This window comes from Epinephelus lanceolatus, chromosome 5, assembly GCF_041903045.1.
Source record: "Epinephelus lanceolatus isolate andai-2023 chromosome 5, ASM4190304v1, whole genome shotgun sequence".
Classification (NCBI taxonomy): Eukaryota; Metazoa; Chordata; class Actinopteri; order Perciformes; family Serranidae; genus Epinephelus; species Epinephelus lanceolatus.
The window spans coordinates 14003977-14022811 of record NC_135738.1 but is presented as its reverse complement, the minus strand read 5'-3'; the positions used below and the strand labels follow the sequence as shown (position 1 = coordinate 14022811).

At 40.7% G+C, this 18835-nt stretch overlaps 1 protein-coding gene across 4 annotated transcripts in view; it reads left to right on the top strand.

The window, feature by feature from the left end:
• The window catches only part of mfge8b (milk fat globule EGF and factor V/VIII domain containing b), a 33916-nt gene that overhangs the window by 1594 nt on the left and 13487 nt on the right, over positions 1–18835 (top strand). For 2 of the 4 annotated variants that reach the window (XM_033635212.2, XM_033635211.2), the window contains exons 2-4: positions 8884–9006; positions 10211–10342; positions 11360–11392. In XM_033635212.2, the coding sequence (XP_033491103.2) occupies positions 8884–9006; positions 10211–10342; positions 11360–11392 (288 nt within the window). The remainder of the gene's footprint in view (positions 1–8883; positions 9007–10210; positions 10343–11359; positions 11393–18835) is intronic. The other 2 variants (XM_033635214.2, XM_033635213.2) reach the window with 1 other exon arrangement.

The following is an 18835-nucleotide window of genomic DNA, read 5'->3' as shown; positions in this document are numbered from 1 at the left end:
TGACTTCATTATGGGATGAAGATGAGTAGAGGATTTGTTCAATTTGGGGATTAACACAGCTACTTAACTTGGAACCAGGTTACAAAACCAAATATATTTTTACAGATACCCCAAACTATTCTGCTTAACTTAGATTTAGACAAATTTCCATGTCTTTTTATTGCAACGTCCTTATATAGACTTGCGTGACAGAGAGGCTGCAAAATCTTCCCCAGTGCATCACTCACATAAATGTTTAATGCACTTTTTGCTTACCTATTTGTTTGCATTGAATTGAAATAGTATGCTGCCTAAAGAGAAGCACACACCCCCAAAGTGTTTGTTCCCCGAGGCTCAGGGACGGAACGGCCGTAGAGAATAGGTGTGGTTGCACTGACCACAACGTTGAGTCACTTTTCCGGATGCAGCCGCCAGCACAGGCATGCCAGTGAACTTCCACCCACAACAGCACTCGCTGAGACCTTTCCACACTGTCAGGGAGCTGAAGGGGGCGACGGACGGGACTTGTTGCTGCTGTGTCATGCAAAATGTTTACAGGGCAGGATAAGAGCTGAGGGAAGGTTTTTCCTCCCCTGTATTTTACCTGATTACGCTCATTTCAGCAGGTTGTAGTTTACTTGTCCTGTCTGTTCGCTGCTGAGGGGAGAGAAGTGGAAAATGGTGTTCTGTGTCAGGGCTGAGGCAGACTTTTCTCACAACAAGACCACTTAGGGCAACTGAGTGAACCAGGGCTAAATATAGCCAGGCGCTGGACCAATGGCGTGCCTTTAGTGTGTGTATGTGTGTAATTTGTGGATCTAGGCAGGTGCATATAAACACTTTTCAGCTAGAATTGGTGCAAATTAACTTGTGGGTGTAAGATAGGGTCTAATTGCCAATATATCAGGCAGTAAACTGACTTCCTTAACCAGGAGGTAAATTTCCTGCAGATGTGGTGGCTGTACCTTCTCCACAGCTTCACTGCAACAGTCAAATCATACAGTGACTTCTATTTGGGTTGATGTGATGGAGAAATTATACTTTCTATAAACTTCTCTTGCCCTTTTCTTTTGCTTACAGCATTTCTTCTAACTAATAAGGTCTCTCTTATTACTGAACACATGCTGTGGCTCACTCTGTCTCACACAGTTCATTATTCTGGATTTAAATATAGTTTTGGAAGACTGTCTACTTGGAAACAACTAAACGGAGGAGTGGGTGAGAGCTGAAATAATTAGTTGATTGAGCAATTGCCAGAATTGTCAGCAATTCAAATTAAAGAATCAATTAATTGTTTCAGTCATTTTCAAGCAGAAAAGCTTATCTCAGGCTCTTAAATGAGATGTTTTAATGCTTTTTTTATCATGTGTAATAATAATTTCAATATATTTGAGGTTTGGATTCTTGTTCGGCCACAGTAAGGCATTTGAAAAAGTCACTCTGGAACATTATCATGTGCATTTTTAACTATTTTCTGACAATTAATGGACAAATAAATTAATAACTTAAAGGAACAGTGTGTCAGGGTGCACATCCAATGCATCAAAACATTGTTTTCTAGTTGGAGCCGTGCCTCGTTTTCAAACTGTATGGTTTGACTAAAATGAACAATGACAGCAATATAGTCCACGATGAGCAGTGCTAAAATCAACCTGCGTAGTTGTCCCTCCATTGTGACATTAGAAAGTGTCACATTTATCTTGCAAGTGTACGCTTCTTCAACTTTTTGATTACATCCTGGATTTTTCCCAGGTCTCCTCCTCTCCAAAACAAATGGATCAGATGATTTAAACCGGTAAAACCACTGAATAAAGCAGTGTTTACAAATTAGTTTTTCTCCAGCGCTTTTTGGCATGTTGGAGACAAGACGTGAGCCCAGCATTTGCTAATAGTTTCTCACCTTTTTTCTCTGATAACTCAAGATCCCGACGTTAAGGAGTATTTTACCGGGACCTGAATTATCCACAGAGGTCTCTTCCTCTCCAAATCAAACAGACCCGGTGATTTAAACCAGTAAAGAGACACTGAATAAAGCAGTTTCACGTTTTAAATAAAATCATTGTTTTTCTGATAATCTTGTCGTGGAGGAGCTGCAAACTGCGGTGGTTGATACAAAAACACAAATTGCCCTCTCTAGAGCCATTGTTTTGTTTGTCTGCTCTGGGCTACTGTAGAAACATGATGATGCAACATAGCAATCTCCACTGATTAGAACCCACTCCCTACTTACTCACTCATTTCTGCCAGTATACCTCCTCAAACCTACATGCTGACCCTTTAAATCAAGGAAATAGTCAGCAGATTAATTGATAATGAAAATAATGGTCAGAGACAGCCCTAGCCCAGTGTTCCTGTGTCAGTTAGTTTGTGAATGTGTGTGAGAGAAATAAGAGTGTTTGTGTTGCTCTTACCATCTGCCCGTATTTGGTCTTCCCCTCGGGCGGCTGTCTTCCTCAGATCTGATGACTTTATCATTAGTTTTCCCACCAAATCCCCCAGGACTTTCTCTTCCATTTGAATTTTGAATAGCTTCCTTAATCAATGTTTCATTGCAATATGGAGCGTCTTCTAATTTGGGCCATTTTATTAGTGTCTGTCGCCCCACTTTCCAATCTGCCATGCTGAATATTTTACGCGCTGTCATGTGAGCTTAAATATCGAGCCAAGGACAAAGGCGGAGGTAGTTGAATCCAAGAGCAAGAAATGTTTACACAGAACCTTTACAAGTGTTCGTGTGATCAGAGAAGTGACAGTGTTGATACGTACAGTGGGGGCATCTCCATTCAGTTAGTTGTTGTGACACTATTCCAGGCTCTATTTCAGTTACAGTACTTGAGATAAAAGCGTGCTGTTTGGTTGATGGTGCGTGACGCCTGTGTGTATTTTTAGTGGCTGGCCCTTGTTTTTTTAATTTTTTTTAGAGCAGTAGCAGATGGCTGTGTTGCTCTGGAGTAGCGCTTGCAGATTACAGAAAGCTCACCTGCAGCTGGAGTCCCGCTGATCCTAACACTGAAAAGACTCAGGTTATTTAAGGACTCACTCGGGTATGTCTGCCCTTGATGAATCCACTTCCTGTTACACATGTCCAGGTTCCTCTCTCCTAATGTCTGTAGCACTCAGTAGTGGCAGGTCTTTAGACTAGATGAGCACTCTACAGGTCTCGAGCCTTTTCATTATGCACATCCTTAACAGTTTTAACAAGGGCTGCGTGTGCATGTGAGAGTGTGAGACGCAGGCCTCTCTCCTTTTCTTTCTAGAACACTGAGTTCCCACACTCGCCTGCCAGCCTATACGCTCCAGCATGCCAGTGTGTGCGTGACAGAGCAGAGGGCAGAGCGTTTACTGTTTTCAAGCCTCAGGACACATCAGATATGAGCACTGACGTAACCACACACACACACACATACACATGTTCATTCACATGTATGCATTTGTCAGTCCCTGCACTGCCACCAGGTATGGAGCAGACATTTTGTTTTTGACTTTAATCCCTTTAAAGTCATCTTGAACTGTCTTTGTATACTGCTGATTTATTCCCTGTCATCTTTGATAACTCAAAATTAATTCAGATGAAAGATTTTAGCCCATGGCCGCACACTGTGTGTACTTTCCTAATGCAGCAAGAAGCGTGCTTTGTCAGTGAACCCTCTCTGAAACACTGCAGCCCCCAGAAATGATTTTGTTTCGCATCAACTGCTCACTAATTCAAGGCGATTTTTATCTAAAGTGCTGTTTTATATCCGTAATCAGTTGCTGTTTCGCTTTTATATATGCTGCAGTAACTGTCCTCAAAGAGTCCGCCCCCACCCTTATGTCCTGAAATGGCTCGCTCGTTTTTATCCTCAGTCATAGCGCAGAGTCCTTAGATGACTTCCTAGAGACGGTTTTAACACACAGTCTTGAGGTATTTTCCTCTCTTACTGTGACGTCTGTGTAGCCCTGGGAGTTGTGTTTCCTTTTCGTCTATTCACCTGGGCTCTAATGTGGTCAGAGGGCAAACATGTTGACTGAGACCGCTGGTTGATCCTCTCAGTAGCATCAGATTAACCTGTAGTAACTCCTCCTGGAAGCTCCGTGCACCATGCTTTGTGCCGCTCATTTGTTTTCAAGAGGTAAACACAAGACTTGCTATGGTCACTCATGCCAGACTCAGCCTCCTGAAGCGAAATGCCAGTTGCTGTAATATGATGCTGTTTTTCTTAAAGTATTTGTAGCCAAGTTGCACGTGTTAAAGCAGAAGTACAGAGGCCAAAATAGTTCAACAGTTAAGCCAATACAAGCTTGTTTTATTGGCTGTGTGCACAGAAAGTTGTCATCAAACCATAATAATAGATACTAACATACCTAAATCAGTGTGATAACTGACTTTCTTTTAGGTTATTTGGTATTTTATCATATGTTTGCACTAAAAGAAAAATGGTCAAATACACTGAGATGATGTCCAACACCAGCTGTGTCCTTAATCTGAGGCTCAAGCTTTTGCAGAATCACATACAACTTCTCTCTGACAAGTCTCATTGGGCACTGAATCATTATGTGTTTCTGGCTCTAACTGCTCTGTGTGTTTTTCGCCTGGTATTTGAACCTCATTCTTGGGCTGAGGCATCATGGGAAAGGCACAGACCGTGACTCATAAGGAGTGAGAATAAGCACAATGCCCTTTGGAAATGGCTTGTCCTGCCAAACATAACTCCACATACCTTTCTAATCTGTCACTGTGGTGAGGACAAAGTGGGGCACCATGTTGGGTTAGCACTGCTCTAATTCTGACAGATGTATTAAATGTGTTATTAAATGCTGCAAAATAGATGTGTTTGTGGCTGTATCCTCAGATGACTCATAGCTATCCCACTTCCTTAGTGAAAATATCAGTGTGTTTACATGAAAATGACTCGTATATTGTTTTTGGAATCCAGCCTATGTGTTTACAGGTCCACACCCACATTTAGTAAAATATCAAGACATCATTAACATGTTTCAGCTTGTTTTTGCTGCGGTTCCTGTAATAAAAGATTCACTACTTGCGCAACAACCTTCTTCAGGCACATGCAGCCTAACAAGGGTTAATATAGAGGTCAGTGAGACCCCTGGACAAGAAGTACTTTAAGTTTTGTGCCCACACTTGATTTATTTTGGGATGACTGATTTGTTTGGGAATTGTGCTTATAAAGGAAGCTGCAGCAGCTTAAAGGGTTGATTTACCCAAACAACACAAAAGCATTTCACACTTAAATCTAGTGCAGTAGATTTCAAACTTTTTGTGCCAAAGCCACTCTTATCATGACATAAATGTTTGTTTTTATTTGATTATATTAAATAAGTATTGACAAGCAACCATTACTCATGAGATATTTATGAAGAAAATGATTCAAGAATTCATTTTAAATGTTTTAAAATTAGTCAAAGCACCAATAACACATCCATTTGAATGGGAAATAATGTAAGATAATGTGATGTGTCACACTTATAATTCTCTGGCGTGAACAGTGACAAATAGGTTCCCTTTGAAGCTTTTTGAAATTAAAGTAGAGTTTATTTGGCAATACTGATACAGTCAATTAAAAATTCAATCATAACTGTTTGTATAGGCCCAGTTAAATATTGCAACAATAATGTGTGGTTATCGATAAATCCCACAGCACACATGGACAGGCATCACGGCACACCATTTGAGAACCATTGGTCTAGTGGTATCCAGCCATGCCCATAGTTTAGGTTTTCTTTGTCCAATTTTTCAGATCCCTGAGATTTCTGTTGCCCTCAAACACAACAGAGGTCCTCATAGCATTTAAAAGTGTCATTAAAAATTCACCAGCAACTTTTCTGTTTCTATTAACAGCAGTGTTCAAGGAGACAGTATCTTGAGTAGAAAGTAGTATCAATAAAAGCTTAGTAAAAGAGAAAGAAAGTTAATTTTATCAATGCAATGAGCACAACAAACAAAATTTCATTAGCTTGCATTGTGTAGTGAGGGAGGCAGAAATGTCAGAGAGGAACATCTCATAACACGATCACATAAAACCAAGGTTTCCGGTCGATCGACTCCCACAAATGGGCTTTTCTGTTTTTGTTGTGACAGTCTTTGTTGTAGAAAGTAGCTAAAGGAGTGGCAGTGACGACACCAGCACCTTTCTGAAAAGTTTCTCCCTATTGGGAACAATTGATAAAGGATGCTTGGGGAAAAAAACAACATGTGGACACAGGCCCTTAGGCTAGATAACACTAGAGGTTAGTTTTAGATTTTTGCAATATGAGCGAATCGACGAATTTCAACTGTGGTGTGCCCATTTTTAAATAGCTGAAATCAAAACCTAGTCCATATTTCTGCAGTGATTTCTCAGTAAATATAACTGAAACTGCAGCCACATATTTCCCTTGTAATATAAACTCCTGCTTATCTGAGGCTGTTTATTTCTATTAGCTGGAGATAATGAGGAACAAGAAGTCTCTGGTTTCCTCTGAAACTGCAGCAGTTTACAGTTGATGTGGGGTGGAAACCACACAACTGCATATTATCTCTAATTGGTTGAATTCAAAGTTGTTTTTAGTTTTGAGTCTGTCTCCTGTCCTTTGTGCAAAGCAAAACTTGTTAAAATCCCAGCGTATTTCAAATATACTGTGACTAGGGGAAAACAAACAAGTGGGCTACACTCTTCACTCCCATGTAGTTTTATGGACGTGGTTTTTACAGACAGTGGCATCACTTCGGGGATTTTCAAGGAGGCTCTGGTGGTTGAACCACTGTCTCTTGGCTGACCACCTTGACTAATACATCACTAATTTTATTCCCTCAATAAACCCAGGCTGGCTCCCAGCTGAATTACCCTTAAGACCACAAGCATCGATTAAAGAGACAGTTTATTTCCTATTTCGTGAGCTTATTTCAAGGTCATCAGTCGGATGGTACCATTAAAATATTCTTGGAAGGTCATTTAATTGAATGTTGTTATTTCTCAGCGCTAAGAGGGTTTCCTGAAGGGAGCTGTCTGCCAGTGTAGGAAGGGAGGCTGTGTTCCTTCCCAAAGATAAACAGGCGGCAACTTTTGGATAAGAATGTGTTGGCAGTGCCAGCCAAGCTTGTTGCCTAACAGTCCCACAAGATGTGAAAGCACTTGAAGGCCATGACACTGGATACAGCACTGATAACACTGGACATCCATGGGAAGTACAGATCAGTGGATAAACAGCCAAACAGGATGTTGGCAAAGAGGATCGCTTTCATTTCTCTTCTCTCTTTCCTCTCAGTGAATATGACGCTAATCTACTCTACAACTCCACAGTTGCTAATGGAAAATAGATCCAGATTTTGTACATCAGGTTAAAATAGAACTGATAAGTGCAATATTTTATTTTGAATATAATTTATGATTGATTTCTTTGTCTCTGAATCCCAGCTAGTCAGTTTTTCCACAATGCCTTACTGTTGGCTGGAGTTTGTACTGAACAAACTACTCAGGGTGCTCTCATCCTTGAGTGTTTTGAAGAATGGGAAAACCTGTGTGTAAGTATGTGTAGTTTGGGGTTGCACAGGAAGTTAGCAGGCTCTTCAAAATGCCATTTTGGCCCTGTGGCCTCTGTGAATTACACCCTGAGCAGGACTAAAAATGCCACTTATAAGTCTAAAAAAATATTTATCTACTCCCACGAGTCTACTTAGTTTGAGGTGGGAAGAGGTACCCTGCTGATGGACTAAAAAAAACCAGGGTCAGAGCTCCCTTTTAGTCTCTATGGCAGACACTGTGGTATGTAAACCACCAGTTTGACACTTGGGGTCCAACCTCAATTTCCTTAACAATTATCCAAATGATAAGTGTTAACTTGGAGAAGCCTTCCCTGCTTTTGCGGGTGTTAAATTATAAAATTATTCACTTCCTCCATATTCTAAGTGTCAGAACAGGGTCTAATTGCAACTTTTACTTCTAAAATGCTATGTGCTGTGTCTATATTAAGAAAAATGTAATTACTGGTTCATTGTTCTCTATGTTGTATACCGGATACTAAAATTCTGTAATTTTGTCAGGAGCAAGGCTAACTCACTCATTTCCAGTTTTTGCCTTTCATTATTTTGTAAGCAATGTTGTCATAGTTTCCAAAGGGCAGAAATCTCCTTTTGGACTCCAACTCTCTGACTGTAAATCATAGCTCATTTGGTCTTCAGGCTTTTGAAAACCACAACACGCCTCCTGATTCCTCTTTTCCCCCACCCACTGACACGATTTCCCTCGTGCCCTGAGAGCTGCCAGATCGTCTGATTTAGGCCAGGCAGCAGTGATGCTGGTGGAAGCATCCAGTGTTTGTGTTGTGTTTACAGTGTAGTGATGGCTTACTCAGCTGTTCAGACCATCACATCCAACCTGCAGCAGGCTGTTTACTCTTTATTCAGCAGCACAACAAGAGAGTGGAGTGGAGAATTTAATAATGGGAGAAAACATGACTCTAGCTGATTCTCTCTCAGAGCACGTTTTACTCTTTCTTATTGAAAACTGAAACACAGCTGCGTATTAACTTGTTTTAATGCTAGAAATTACACACGGAACAAAACATGCAGTATAAACATGCATAATGCCAAAAGTATTCACAAGTCACAGCTACTACGGTATCTGAATGTTCTCTCCCTGTCATGAAACATGGGCCTGGGTTTACTCAACTTTTTAAAGTTTTGTTTTATGACTACAAATAATCATTACTCACCTAACAAACATCTTATCAGTCATGAGTCTTAAAGCCAAAGTCAAACACCAAACATCTGTCTTTGATTGCGGCAGGGACAATATGAAAATGGGTGGAGACACAATAATTCCTATAACAAGTTGCTTCCTGTGTTTGTGAGGGTCCTGACGTTCTATGTATTGATCACTATCTTTTAACTTGACGAGCTCCCCCTCACTGTCTCTTCTTCTCCAGGTGATTTCTGTGAGGTGAATGTGTGCACTAATGGTGGAACCTGTGTGACCGGGGCAGGATCTCCGTTCATCTGTATCTGCCCTGACGGCTTCTCTGGAGAAACCTGCAATGAGACTGAGACTGGTAAGTCAGTCTTCCAAGACAGAAATGAGTCTCAGATAGAAGTGTTTTTTTTTCCCCATTTTGCTGGTAAGACAGTGACGATGAAGACAAATAAATCACTTCTTGGTGCTTAGAATGATCTGGTTAGAAAATTAGTGACTTGTTGCAGCTCTAAAGCTACACAGTCAGTAATTCTACATGTGAGCAGTTTGGCAAAACTTTAACAAATGCTGACCTAAAGATTAATTGCATTTTCTACTGCCGGGTTCACATTTTTGTCCGTTCCCACAGTCACTATTCCAGTTTAGGCAATTGTGGGGTCATAAAATTGTGCCGTGACTTGGTGCTGTGACTCGTTCTGTGTTCCTATTGGTCAGAGTGACTGCTGTGATGGGAGAAGGCATGAATGACCAAAAAACAATCAAAACATGCTAGACTTTCTGTCAGGGACTTCGTGAGGCTTCCCAGACATGGCGTTGGTTGTCGTCTACTATGACACACTACATGAGAAAAAACGATGGATTGTTGCATACGACATTCATTGTCATTCACGATCCAATCCGAAACTGTAGGTTGCTGCCTCGGGCTATAATTGGGCTGATATCGTGTCGTGTGAACCCAGTGTAAAATGTATATAGATTAAGCCTGATCTTCAACCGAACCAAATTCCTACATACATAGAACCGCTCAATATGGCTGAATATTGGTACTTTATACCTTTTTAAGGTATCAACCGAAATAACCCATTCCCAAGTAGTATTGAAACAATTCCTGCATTCGATCCTTTTTGTATCCAGATCCGGGAAAGAGATGACCGTGTTTAGTTTTGCCACTCCCCAGGAGTGTTCTTTGATTTAACGCAACATGTGATTGGCCCACTACCGCAGCAGCTATAAGCCATACAGTCTGTGGTTTGGTGAAGTCGAACAAAGTGCATTTAACAGAGTTCAGCAGTTCAGCATGCCGAGATGCCACCAAAACATTTGAAAGTATGGCTATACTACATGCCTGTGGTGTCTGGTGGCATTTAATGCAACTGAATGCTTCCATTCACATGATGGGTATCGATTGAAGTAAAAAAAAAAAAACAGTATGAAATGAAGTATTCTATTGCTAACATTATCACTTTAAGGATGCTGGTATGGGTACTGGTATTTTGTGTAACTTTTTTACACTTGTTAAACTCCTCTCCTTCCTTTTCTGTGAATTTCTCCTTGTCCAAAAGGGCCCTGCCACCCCAACCCATGCAAGAATGATGCCATCTGCGAGGTGACAGGCCACTCCCGCCGGGGTGACGTCTTTAGCGAGTACGTCTGCAAGTGCCAGCCAGGCTTCGAAGGAGTCCACTGCCAGAACAGTAAGTCTGTGCTCCCTCCTTAAAAGTTTTATTAGGGTTATATCAGTGGCTGTTTAATAGCTATCAGTGTTTCCTGGAGAGTTGTGTCATAAATGTGAGGTTAGGGGTAACAGGCTGATTCTGACACAATTCAAGATCAGTTCCACTTTGTCATATTCGGATATTTATATCATGATTCATGGAAAGTTGTTCAGTATTTTTATTTGTTAGCATTTTTGTTGTGGCCAGATTAAAAGTTTTAAGCTAATTAATATTTTTGTAGGCCCTTTCCCAGATCATATGGCACCCCTGTAGTGTAATAATACACTGAAAGACTGACTATGAATGAGTTTTGGAAGAATCTCTTATCAGCATTGCAACATGCCAGATCAGTGGGCATGTCTTAGGTGCTATCACATACCCACTAAACATCTTTTGGTGCCAATTTATTATCCATTAAAAGTGTAATTAGGGTTGTTTTTGAGCTATTGAAAATGATCAGTTTTATGCCATTATTAATCATAATTATAATCTTGATCATTCACTGCAGCACATCTTCACTGCTTTCACAAACAGCGTCACACCAAACTAAAAGTCACAATGCTGCTCATATGCTGGTATCTCTCTTTCACTGAGTGTAGATATAGTACATTCCTATATAATGAATTGGCACTTGTAATGAGGTCCCTGTTAATCTGTCTAACCTGACACACTAACATGGAGACAGCTGCTGTGAATGGTGGCCACCAGACAGACAGCTGTCGTCCTTATGGGAGCTCCATTCACACGTCACTCACACCAGGTTGGTTCAATCAGGGTCAGCCCAAGAGAGGGAAGCAACGGTGGGAACATGTGCTGCGCTCCTCCAACTGCCTGCAGCCCTCCACACACAGACAGATGGCTACTGTTTGCGGGAGAGGCGGCAGAATAACAGTGGCCAAGTGTGCACAAAGAAGTAATTTAGCAGGAATCAAGTGGGACTTTTAGGAAAAGCTTAATTGCATTTTTTGTTTGATCATGTATGCCTTTTTATCCTAGGTGTCCAAGGGGCAGATATAAGTTCGAGAAAAGGTAACAGTGGAAATGGGACTTGAGGAAAGAATGCTGTGTGTGTATGTGTGTGTGTTTTGCGCTGTGGTCTATTTTCCGTCTTGGATCCAGGTGCTCTCTGTTCTCTTGGCTGCATGTGGAGGCACACACACAACATGCACATGCACACACACTCACAGGCAGAGAAACCGCTGAGTTCAGCACTATCTCTCTTTGTTTATGAGTCAAGGCCAGCAGCAGAACCGGCAGTGAGATCATGTCAGATACACCGCCTTTTTATTAGCTCACCCACCCAGACAGGAAGACGTCCTGTCTCACAAAAAGATGTCATTCAACTCCCTCATGCCTCATTAGTGAAAGTATAGTTATGCCTTTCTTAGCCAGTTTAATTGTTTCCAAGTTACCAACTATTTTAATTTAGAATTCCCCTAGCCCATACTTACACGCCTAACATTGTCATTTGACTTAAAATCTACAGCCAAGTTATCTGTTTGTGTTTTCTTTTACCCCTGAGAACCATAAATCACAGCTCATCAGATCCATACATTTACAAGTCTTCTGGCAAGCCCTGTTAGCTTAGCTGCCACAGTAAGAGCCCTCTGCAGAACAGGCATTTACACTAATTGGATAATGCCTCAAGGATAATGATGAGGGGAATTTATTTGACCGTGTTGCTTTATGAGAACCCCCCCTGAGGACTGCTGGGTCAGGGAGGTACCCCTCCATTCACAGCTACTGATGACTGTGTTGTGACAGTTTAAGTGCTCTCTAATTTGTGTGTGTGTGCATGTGTGGCCAAGGAATGAGGCTCATAGCAGCCAGCTCCTATGGTTTGTGTGAAACAGAGAAGGACACAAGCTGTAGAAAACCAGTGACTGTGGTGAACCCGGGGAGGCGTAGTGTCGTTAAACATTTAACTAGCATCCTCACACTCACTTCACACATGAAAATGCATAGTTAGGCAGACATTTGGGGTTAGAAGTTGATAAAAAAGTTCAGAAATGTAACTACAATCCTTTCACTAGTCAACTGTGAGGATGTATGGGAACCTGTCATTGGAGAATAAACTGTTTTGTTGGGTTTTTTTGTAAGTAAAAAACAGTTAAATGCGGAGCTGGATCAGGAATTGTTGAAAAACTGGAGTCAGATGTACAAGAATCTGTTCTCACACAAACCACTGCATCTCCAAAACTATAAATAGAAAAACACAACAGTACAGAAGTGGAAGAGTGACTAGTTGGAAATAGGATAAAGGAAGAAAATAGCAACGTCCTCTCCGTCAAGTCCTGCTGCCAGTTATGGTAAGTAGTTAAGAACACAAAACAAATGTTTCTTTGCTGAATCCATTTCTCCTTAAAGGTCTAAAATTCCTCTGAGAAATGGATCAAGGGAGCAAGAAAATCTCTACTGGAAAAAGATTAATCACATGCGCCCTGCACATCCCACATGAACAACCACACACTGCTCATGATCTCATATACAGGCTGTTTAGCATACACATACACACACAGTTCTTCCCTCGTGCCAGTCTAGCCAACAGAAAGTAGCGGTCCACGCTGAGCGCTCGCAACGTCAGCGCTGCTACTGTTGCCGGGCGGAAAAGTGAACGCGGAGGCGGAACGGTGAATTAAGTCTGCCCTCCTGACAATGTCACACTCACTACTCAGGTCTGACTGCAGCATTTCTGACTGTCCTTTCAAATTTGCCCTAAAAGCCTTTATGGGTTGCAGAGAAGGAGTGCGTGTGTGTCGGTGTGTGTGCATATGGGGGGGCTCAACTATGGAGATGCAGAGAGAGATGTCAATCGCTGTGCACTTCACTTTGGGCCGAAGCAGATGGATGGAAACAGAGAGGGAAAAGGAGTCTTTTTCTAGTTATGGTCTCTAAATCCCAGATTTTCATACAGATTAAGGCAGTTATTTGCTTCTTGGAAGTCGCTGAAGGGGGTGTGTATGTGTGTGCTGCTCTTTCACTTGTTAAGGGAGACTTTTCAGCTCCTCCCAGGATGTGGTAGTGTGGGCAGACTGGGCTCCATGCCTCCTATGTAGTACAGTGTGTGTGTGTACATAATATATATGTGTGTGTGTTTGCGTGTGTGTTTGTGCTGTCTCGTGTGCATTTCTTAAGGCCTGTTACATAAAGCATGCAAAAAAAAACATGACTGGAACGAACCAAGAAATCAGTCGGGGCTGAAGCAGTTCCATAAAGGTCACTTGAAGTTCACGCAATCAGACTGGTTCGACACGGGTTCAAGTAGTTCCGATAATTGCTTGTGTGTGCTATTCTTAAGCAGCCCGCGAGATCGAACAGGGATCAAATTGATAACACCATGGCAAACAGCCATGGTAAAGAGAGCGGCGATGTTACTTTTAGAAATATATCAAGATTTTAAACATCTTATAACCAAAAAAAAAAAAGGTGATGCAACTGCCATAAACAAAACCAGAGAGAGGCTGGCAAGAAATAACTGATTGATTGAGTCCTAAAGTAGCAGCAAATAAGTTCAGTTGTAACAAAATATTTTGATACATTCAAACTGTGAGAACTGAAAACCTGTAAGTTATTAAAATACCTTACACAAGAATACACATATTAAACCTCAAAGCTGTGAGTGTACACATGTTTACTCAGTTAATCTATAGGTTACATTATATAGCCTATAGATTAAACACTTTTAAACAACAACAGCTGAGTGGGGAATGTGGCTGCAGGTACTAAACTATATATAAAAGTATTGTTCACTATGTTAAGCATGCCGAAAGGCTATTTAAGCACTTAAGCATGATCAAGTTGATGCTACAGCTGTCCAATCTCATGATCTTTATTCATTACATACACCCACTGAACACATTTAAGTTAACTTTTTTTTAGGGTTGTACAGTTAATCAAATATGGCCAAATGCAATATCCAAATTGAAGGAGCTGCATTTTTTTTGATAAAGGTACAATGTTTTACAACATACTATTAAAAATAAAGCATCGTGGTGCTACAGTGTTACCCACAAATCGGCCTACAAATCAAATTCCAGGCATAAGGGAACATGCTTGTGAGGTATATCTGTCAAAATAATCTTAATATGATTTTTGCACTGTGCAGCCCTGTGTTTTGTTTTTTTTTTACTTTGTTTAAAGTGTATTAAATCAGTACATTTTTAAACATGGTTTCCTATCAAGAATATAAAGGACAGAGGTATATGGATTTAAGTACCACATTTCTGGTCAGCATATTTGCAGTTGTGTTGTTATCTATTTTTGTAGCTGTTATACTATTGGGGTAATTTTGATTTCAAATTCTCTATAATTAACATGTATGTAGGTTCATACCTTATAATTTCTCATTGTATAATTTGTTACTTATTAAAGTTAATTATCTATAAACTTAATTTTATTAACTGATAGTGGTTATTAAAGTGAATAATGTGACAGCTTGCCAGAAAGTCAGTGGTAAAATCATTGCTTTCCTGCTGGGTCAGTGTTACAGGAACTCCATAAATCAACCTTAGCCTGACAGTTGGCCTGCCCCAGACCAGGTTAGTTCCCAGCATATGTCACCATAGTAACTAAACTTGAACTGTGTTGAATTTGCTCTATGGAACCGTATCAACTGAAAATGAGTCGGACCAGCCAAAACAAGCCTGTTATTTGGTAAACTCACGTCGTGAATCAGGCTTCTTGTTTACTATTGTCTGCATTAATCAAACTAGATTGTCCTGTCAGATCCCCAAAGCTGCTTACCTGGAATCACAGCATGAACTTAGGTAACAGCAGCAGCTGTTGGTTGTTAAGGCTGACCCTTGACAGGTAAACATCAACATGAAAACACCAACAGAGCTATAGGGGCTGTAACAACAATTAACCACAGAGGGTGCCCACATAAATATTAAGTCGATACAGCTGATGTAAGAATGTGGAACCGGTGAAACTGAAATCATACGTGTTGAAATTATTGAATAAATTATTGAGCTTTGCCATTAAGTTGGTTTGAATAACAAAGAATCTTACTGTAGAAAGCAAAGATCCAGACATACCCAGTATTGAATCCTGAATATCCAGCTCTGCTAAACTAGCACATTATGAAAACTTATTTCTAAAATACGTTTTTTAAAACTTAAAATTAGTTTAGCTGAGCAAGTAATGTATATTCACGTCTGTAATTCCTCTTCTGTTGACCACGAAGCAGTTAGGGGTTGAGCGCCATGCTTGAGATCCTTCAGAAACTACAACCACGTTTGTGTAAATATGTAACCATAATATAGTGTTGTGTAACTAAACATCCAGCGGGGGGAAATCCAACATTTACAACTTCCCAGACTCCCTTTTTTATTTAAACCACAAGGGCATAGTCATGACTTCGTGAGTTTTGATGCCACTTTATTTCTCTGACTAAGATGTTTTTGAGTTTCTCTCTGCAGAGTTATTAAAAAAAGTTAACAAAACTTACTTACTGCAGCAAATATACATTGAGTTAGGTGAGCTGATCTTACAATAATAATAAATCTAAAATTCAAACTGCAAAAATACAATAATATGGATAAAAATGCGACGGACGTTGCAGCTCTAAGAACCACAGCTATCATTCACCAGTGCACAGGATCTGATGTCACCATGCCTCAGTCTATTCATACTGACCTCTCAGAGACACAGCTTTAAATAATATGCTCTGTAAATATACTTTATGACATCAGTAGTTTCATCTCAGAGCTCCGCATCCCTCCAGCAGAGCGGTACTCTGGCGGAGATCCAGTTCAGAGCTATTCTGGGTTGCTGCTGGCGCTCCCTGGTACTGCAGCCAGTCCACACAGTGCACAGCAAATTACACATCTGGAAACCTTTGGTCCTTTTTTAATTTAATAATGCCATTGTGGTTTTATCGGGTGGCCATAATGCCTTTAGAGTTCCCCCCTCTTTGGTTGCTGTACCATGGCAACGGTGAGAGTGGTGATTAAAAATATGTAATTAACTTATTTCAAGTTATCACTGGTAGGTAGAATGGACTAACTTTCTTTCCCACAGCAGGCCCATTGCAGATTTTGTGTTGATGTTCATACTGACAATAAATTTAGTATTTAGATATTGAAGTTTCTTTACTGACTTTTCCTAGTTTGATTTACAGTTACTGCTCCTGGGCTTCGTAGGAAAGAGTTGTTGTCAAACCATAAACATCACAGACTGTGAAGTTTGAGTACATCGTGGGCTGAGGCCTTTTTTTAGGCCCAAATCCTGCTGGCTGTAGCACAGATCCTGGACGTAGATAACTTTGCTGATCACCACATGCACTGCCAGCTGACCTTGGCTTTGCATCGATCAGGGTCAGGTTTCAAACAAGCCGCATGAGATTTGTATTGGTTTTCGCTTCATGCTGAGACAGATATTGACGCTGTGAATATTGTGGTAGTGTGCTGTTTTTCCTTTATGAGCTATAGGGTTTGTTGGATACAGGCCATGGAGTGGTGATCCGTCTGGCACGTGCTCTGCCCTCCAGCGTGCTGATAGCAGATACTGCTAAATATGTAACAGCTGATTAGATGTCAGTATTGTTTTTCTGGGTTGGTGTTTTAGAGTAAGAGGGTTTTTACCCTGAAGTCATTTCATGGTTACAGTGAATCAGAATACTATGAGTTATATATATTTCAGCTAGGGCTGCATGATATGAGGAAGATATGTGCCATGTTTTGACATATATTAATGATATAAATACAGACATTTAAGTGTACTCAGTTGTGCCTTTCTCCTGCTTTCAGTATAATGCTAAAAAACAAATTGCTGTTGAATTAAATAAAAAGAATATTATTTCCAACATTATTTTATTGAACTAGTTGAACATTAAACGTAATTTCCTACTGATACTCTTTTTCAGCTAACACGTGTTTATTACGTAAGTTGCCGTGCATCTACGTGTTCCTCTACCTGTCTCAGGGCTCCTCCTCAGCTGACACCCCCTCCCTCTGGTTCAGATAAATGGATTAGATCCTGGAGCAGACCAAACTGTATGATCTTCCTGGTGCCCAATCCTCTTACTGGAGAAGGAGCCACCAGCTGACGCATGTCAGGAGTTTCCTTCCGTCAGTCTGTCATCAATTATCGATATAGGTCTCTGGGTTGTAGGGGGGCTAAATTCAGACACAAGGTGAGAACATCATGGAGCATGTCAACATTTGGTCCAGTCAGCATCATTAAGTCTGACGTTTGTTTTGGAAACCTGCTCAAATGCTACACAGCAGAGTTGTTTGTGCCCCATGCAGCTTGTTATTTCCCAAAGACTGACCTAACCAAATGGGTTCTGCATATTCTGCCTTTGTTATAGTTTGTAGCATCATTTTAACTCACTCCCTGTTACTCTAAAGCCCTATTTGCGAGGGACTAGTATAGTAAGGTAAGGTAAACTTTAATGTCCCAGAGGGGCAATTTGAGATACAGACAGAAGTCATGAGTACAACAAAACACACAATACAATACATGACACACAGTATCCAGCATCACACACTGTCGGGGGTAAATCATGGACATTAGTGGTCACTGTTGATTAAGATGAGTGATAGCAGACGGGACAAAGGATGATCTGTAACACTTAGTGCTGCATTTAGAAAGGCAACACCTCTGCCCTGTTGGAAGCATCTGAAATTCAACATGGAGGGGATGTTGAGAGTCTGAGACAATAGGCCGAGCTTTAGAGGTGACCCTCATAAAAGTAACACCAGTGATCTTACAGCACAACTTGACTACAGTAATACCCGTGGGCCTCTAAAAAATTTTAATAAGTTCGGTAGTCATCTGTGATCTTAATCCCATGAGAATCATCCATTTCTGTAATTTGTCAAGTAAAAATTCCACCGCAAGTAACCTAACATATTAAAGTTAGGAGGCTCATCTTGCAGCACAGTATGGAGACCTGCTTGCAGAAAAAGCAAGCTCAAATCAATCAGAAGAGCAAAATCTCAAAAGATGATGAGATGGATAACAAGTGACAATTTGTGGCAGAATTGGTTCTATTTCTTAACCCATCTTGTAAAGAAACAACAGGAGGTTAACGCTGTTCATCACCACTAGTGGAGCTGTGAAGTGTTTCTGTGTTGTGTTTCTGTGTTGTGTAGAGTGGAATTAAAAATGACTGTACGCATCATATCCCGGGGATAATGTCAGTAAATTACAGTAGAATACAGACTTCACTTATCCCGTGAGAATGCGCTGCATGAAACACAGTTGTGGGGGTGTAATTTTTAAATCACACAAGGTCCCCAGGTACAGTAGTACTAGTCCCATTTAAACAGGGCTTTAGTCAGTATCCTTATTTGGAATACTTCTTAGATTACATTTCCTGTAGCCTTAAAAAAGCACTTTGAACATTCTTAAAAAGCCCATGATATCTTAACATGATGAATTTATTGGCATATATACATACAGAGGTCTACTGAGTTGTTGCAAGACAGTAAATTGATCAAAGAGCTTATTTACAGCGTTGAGAGC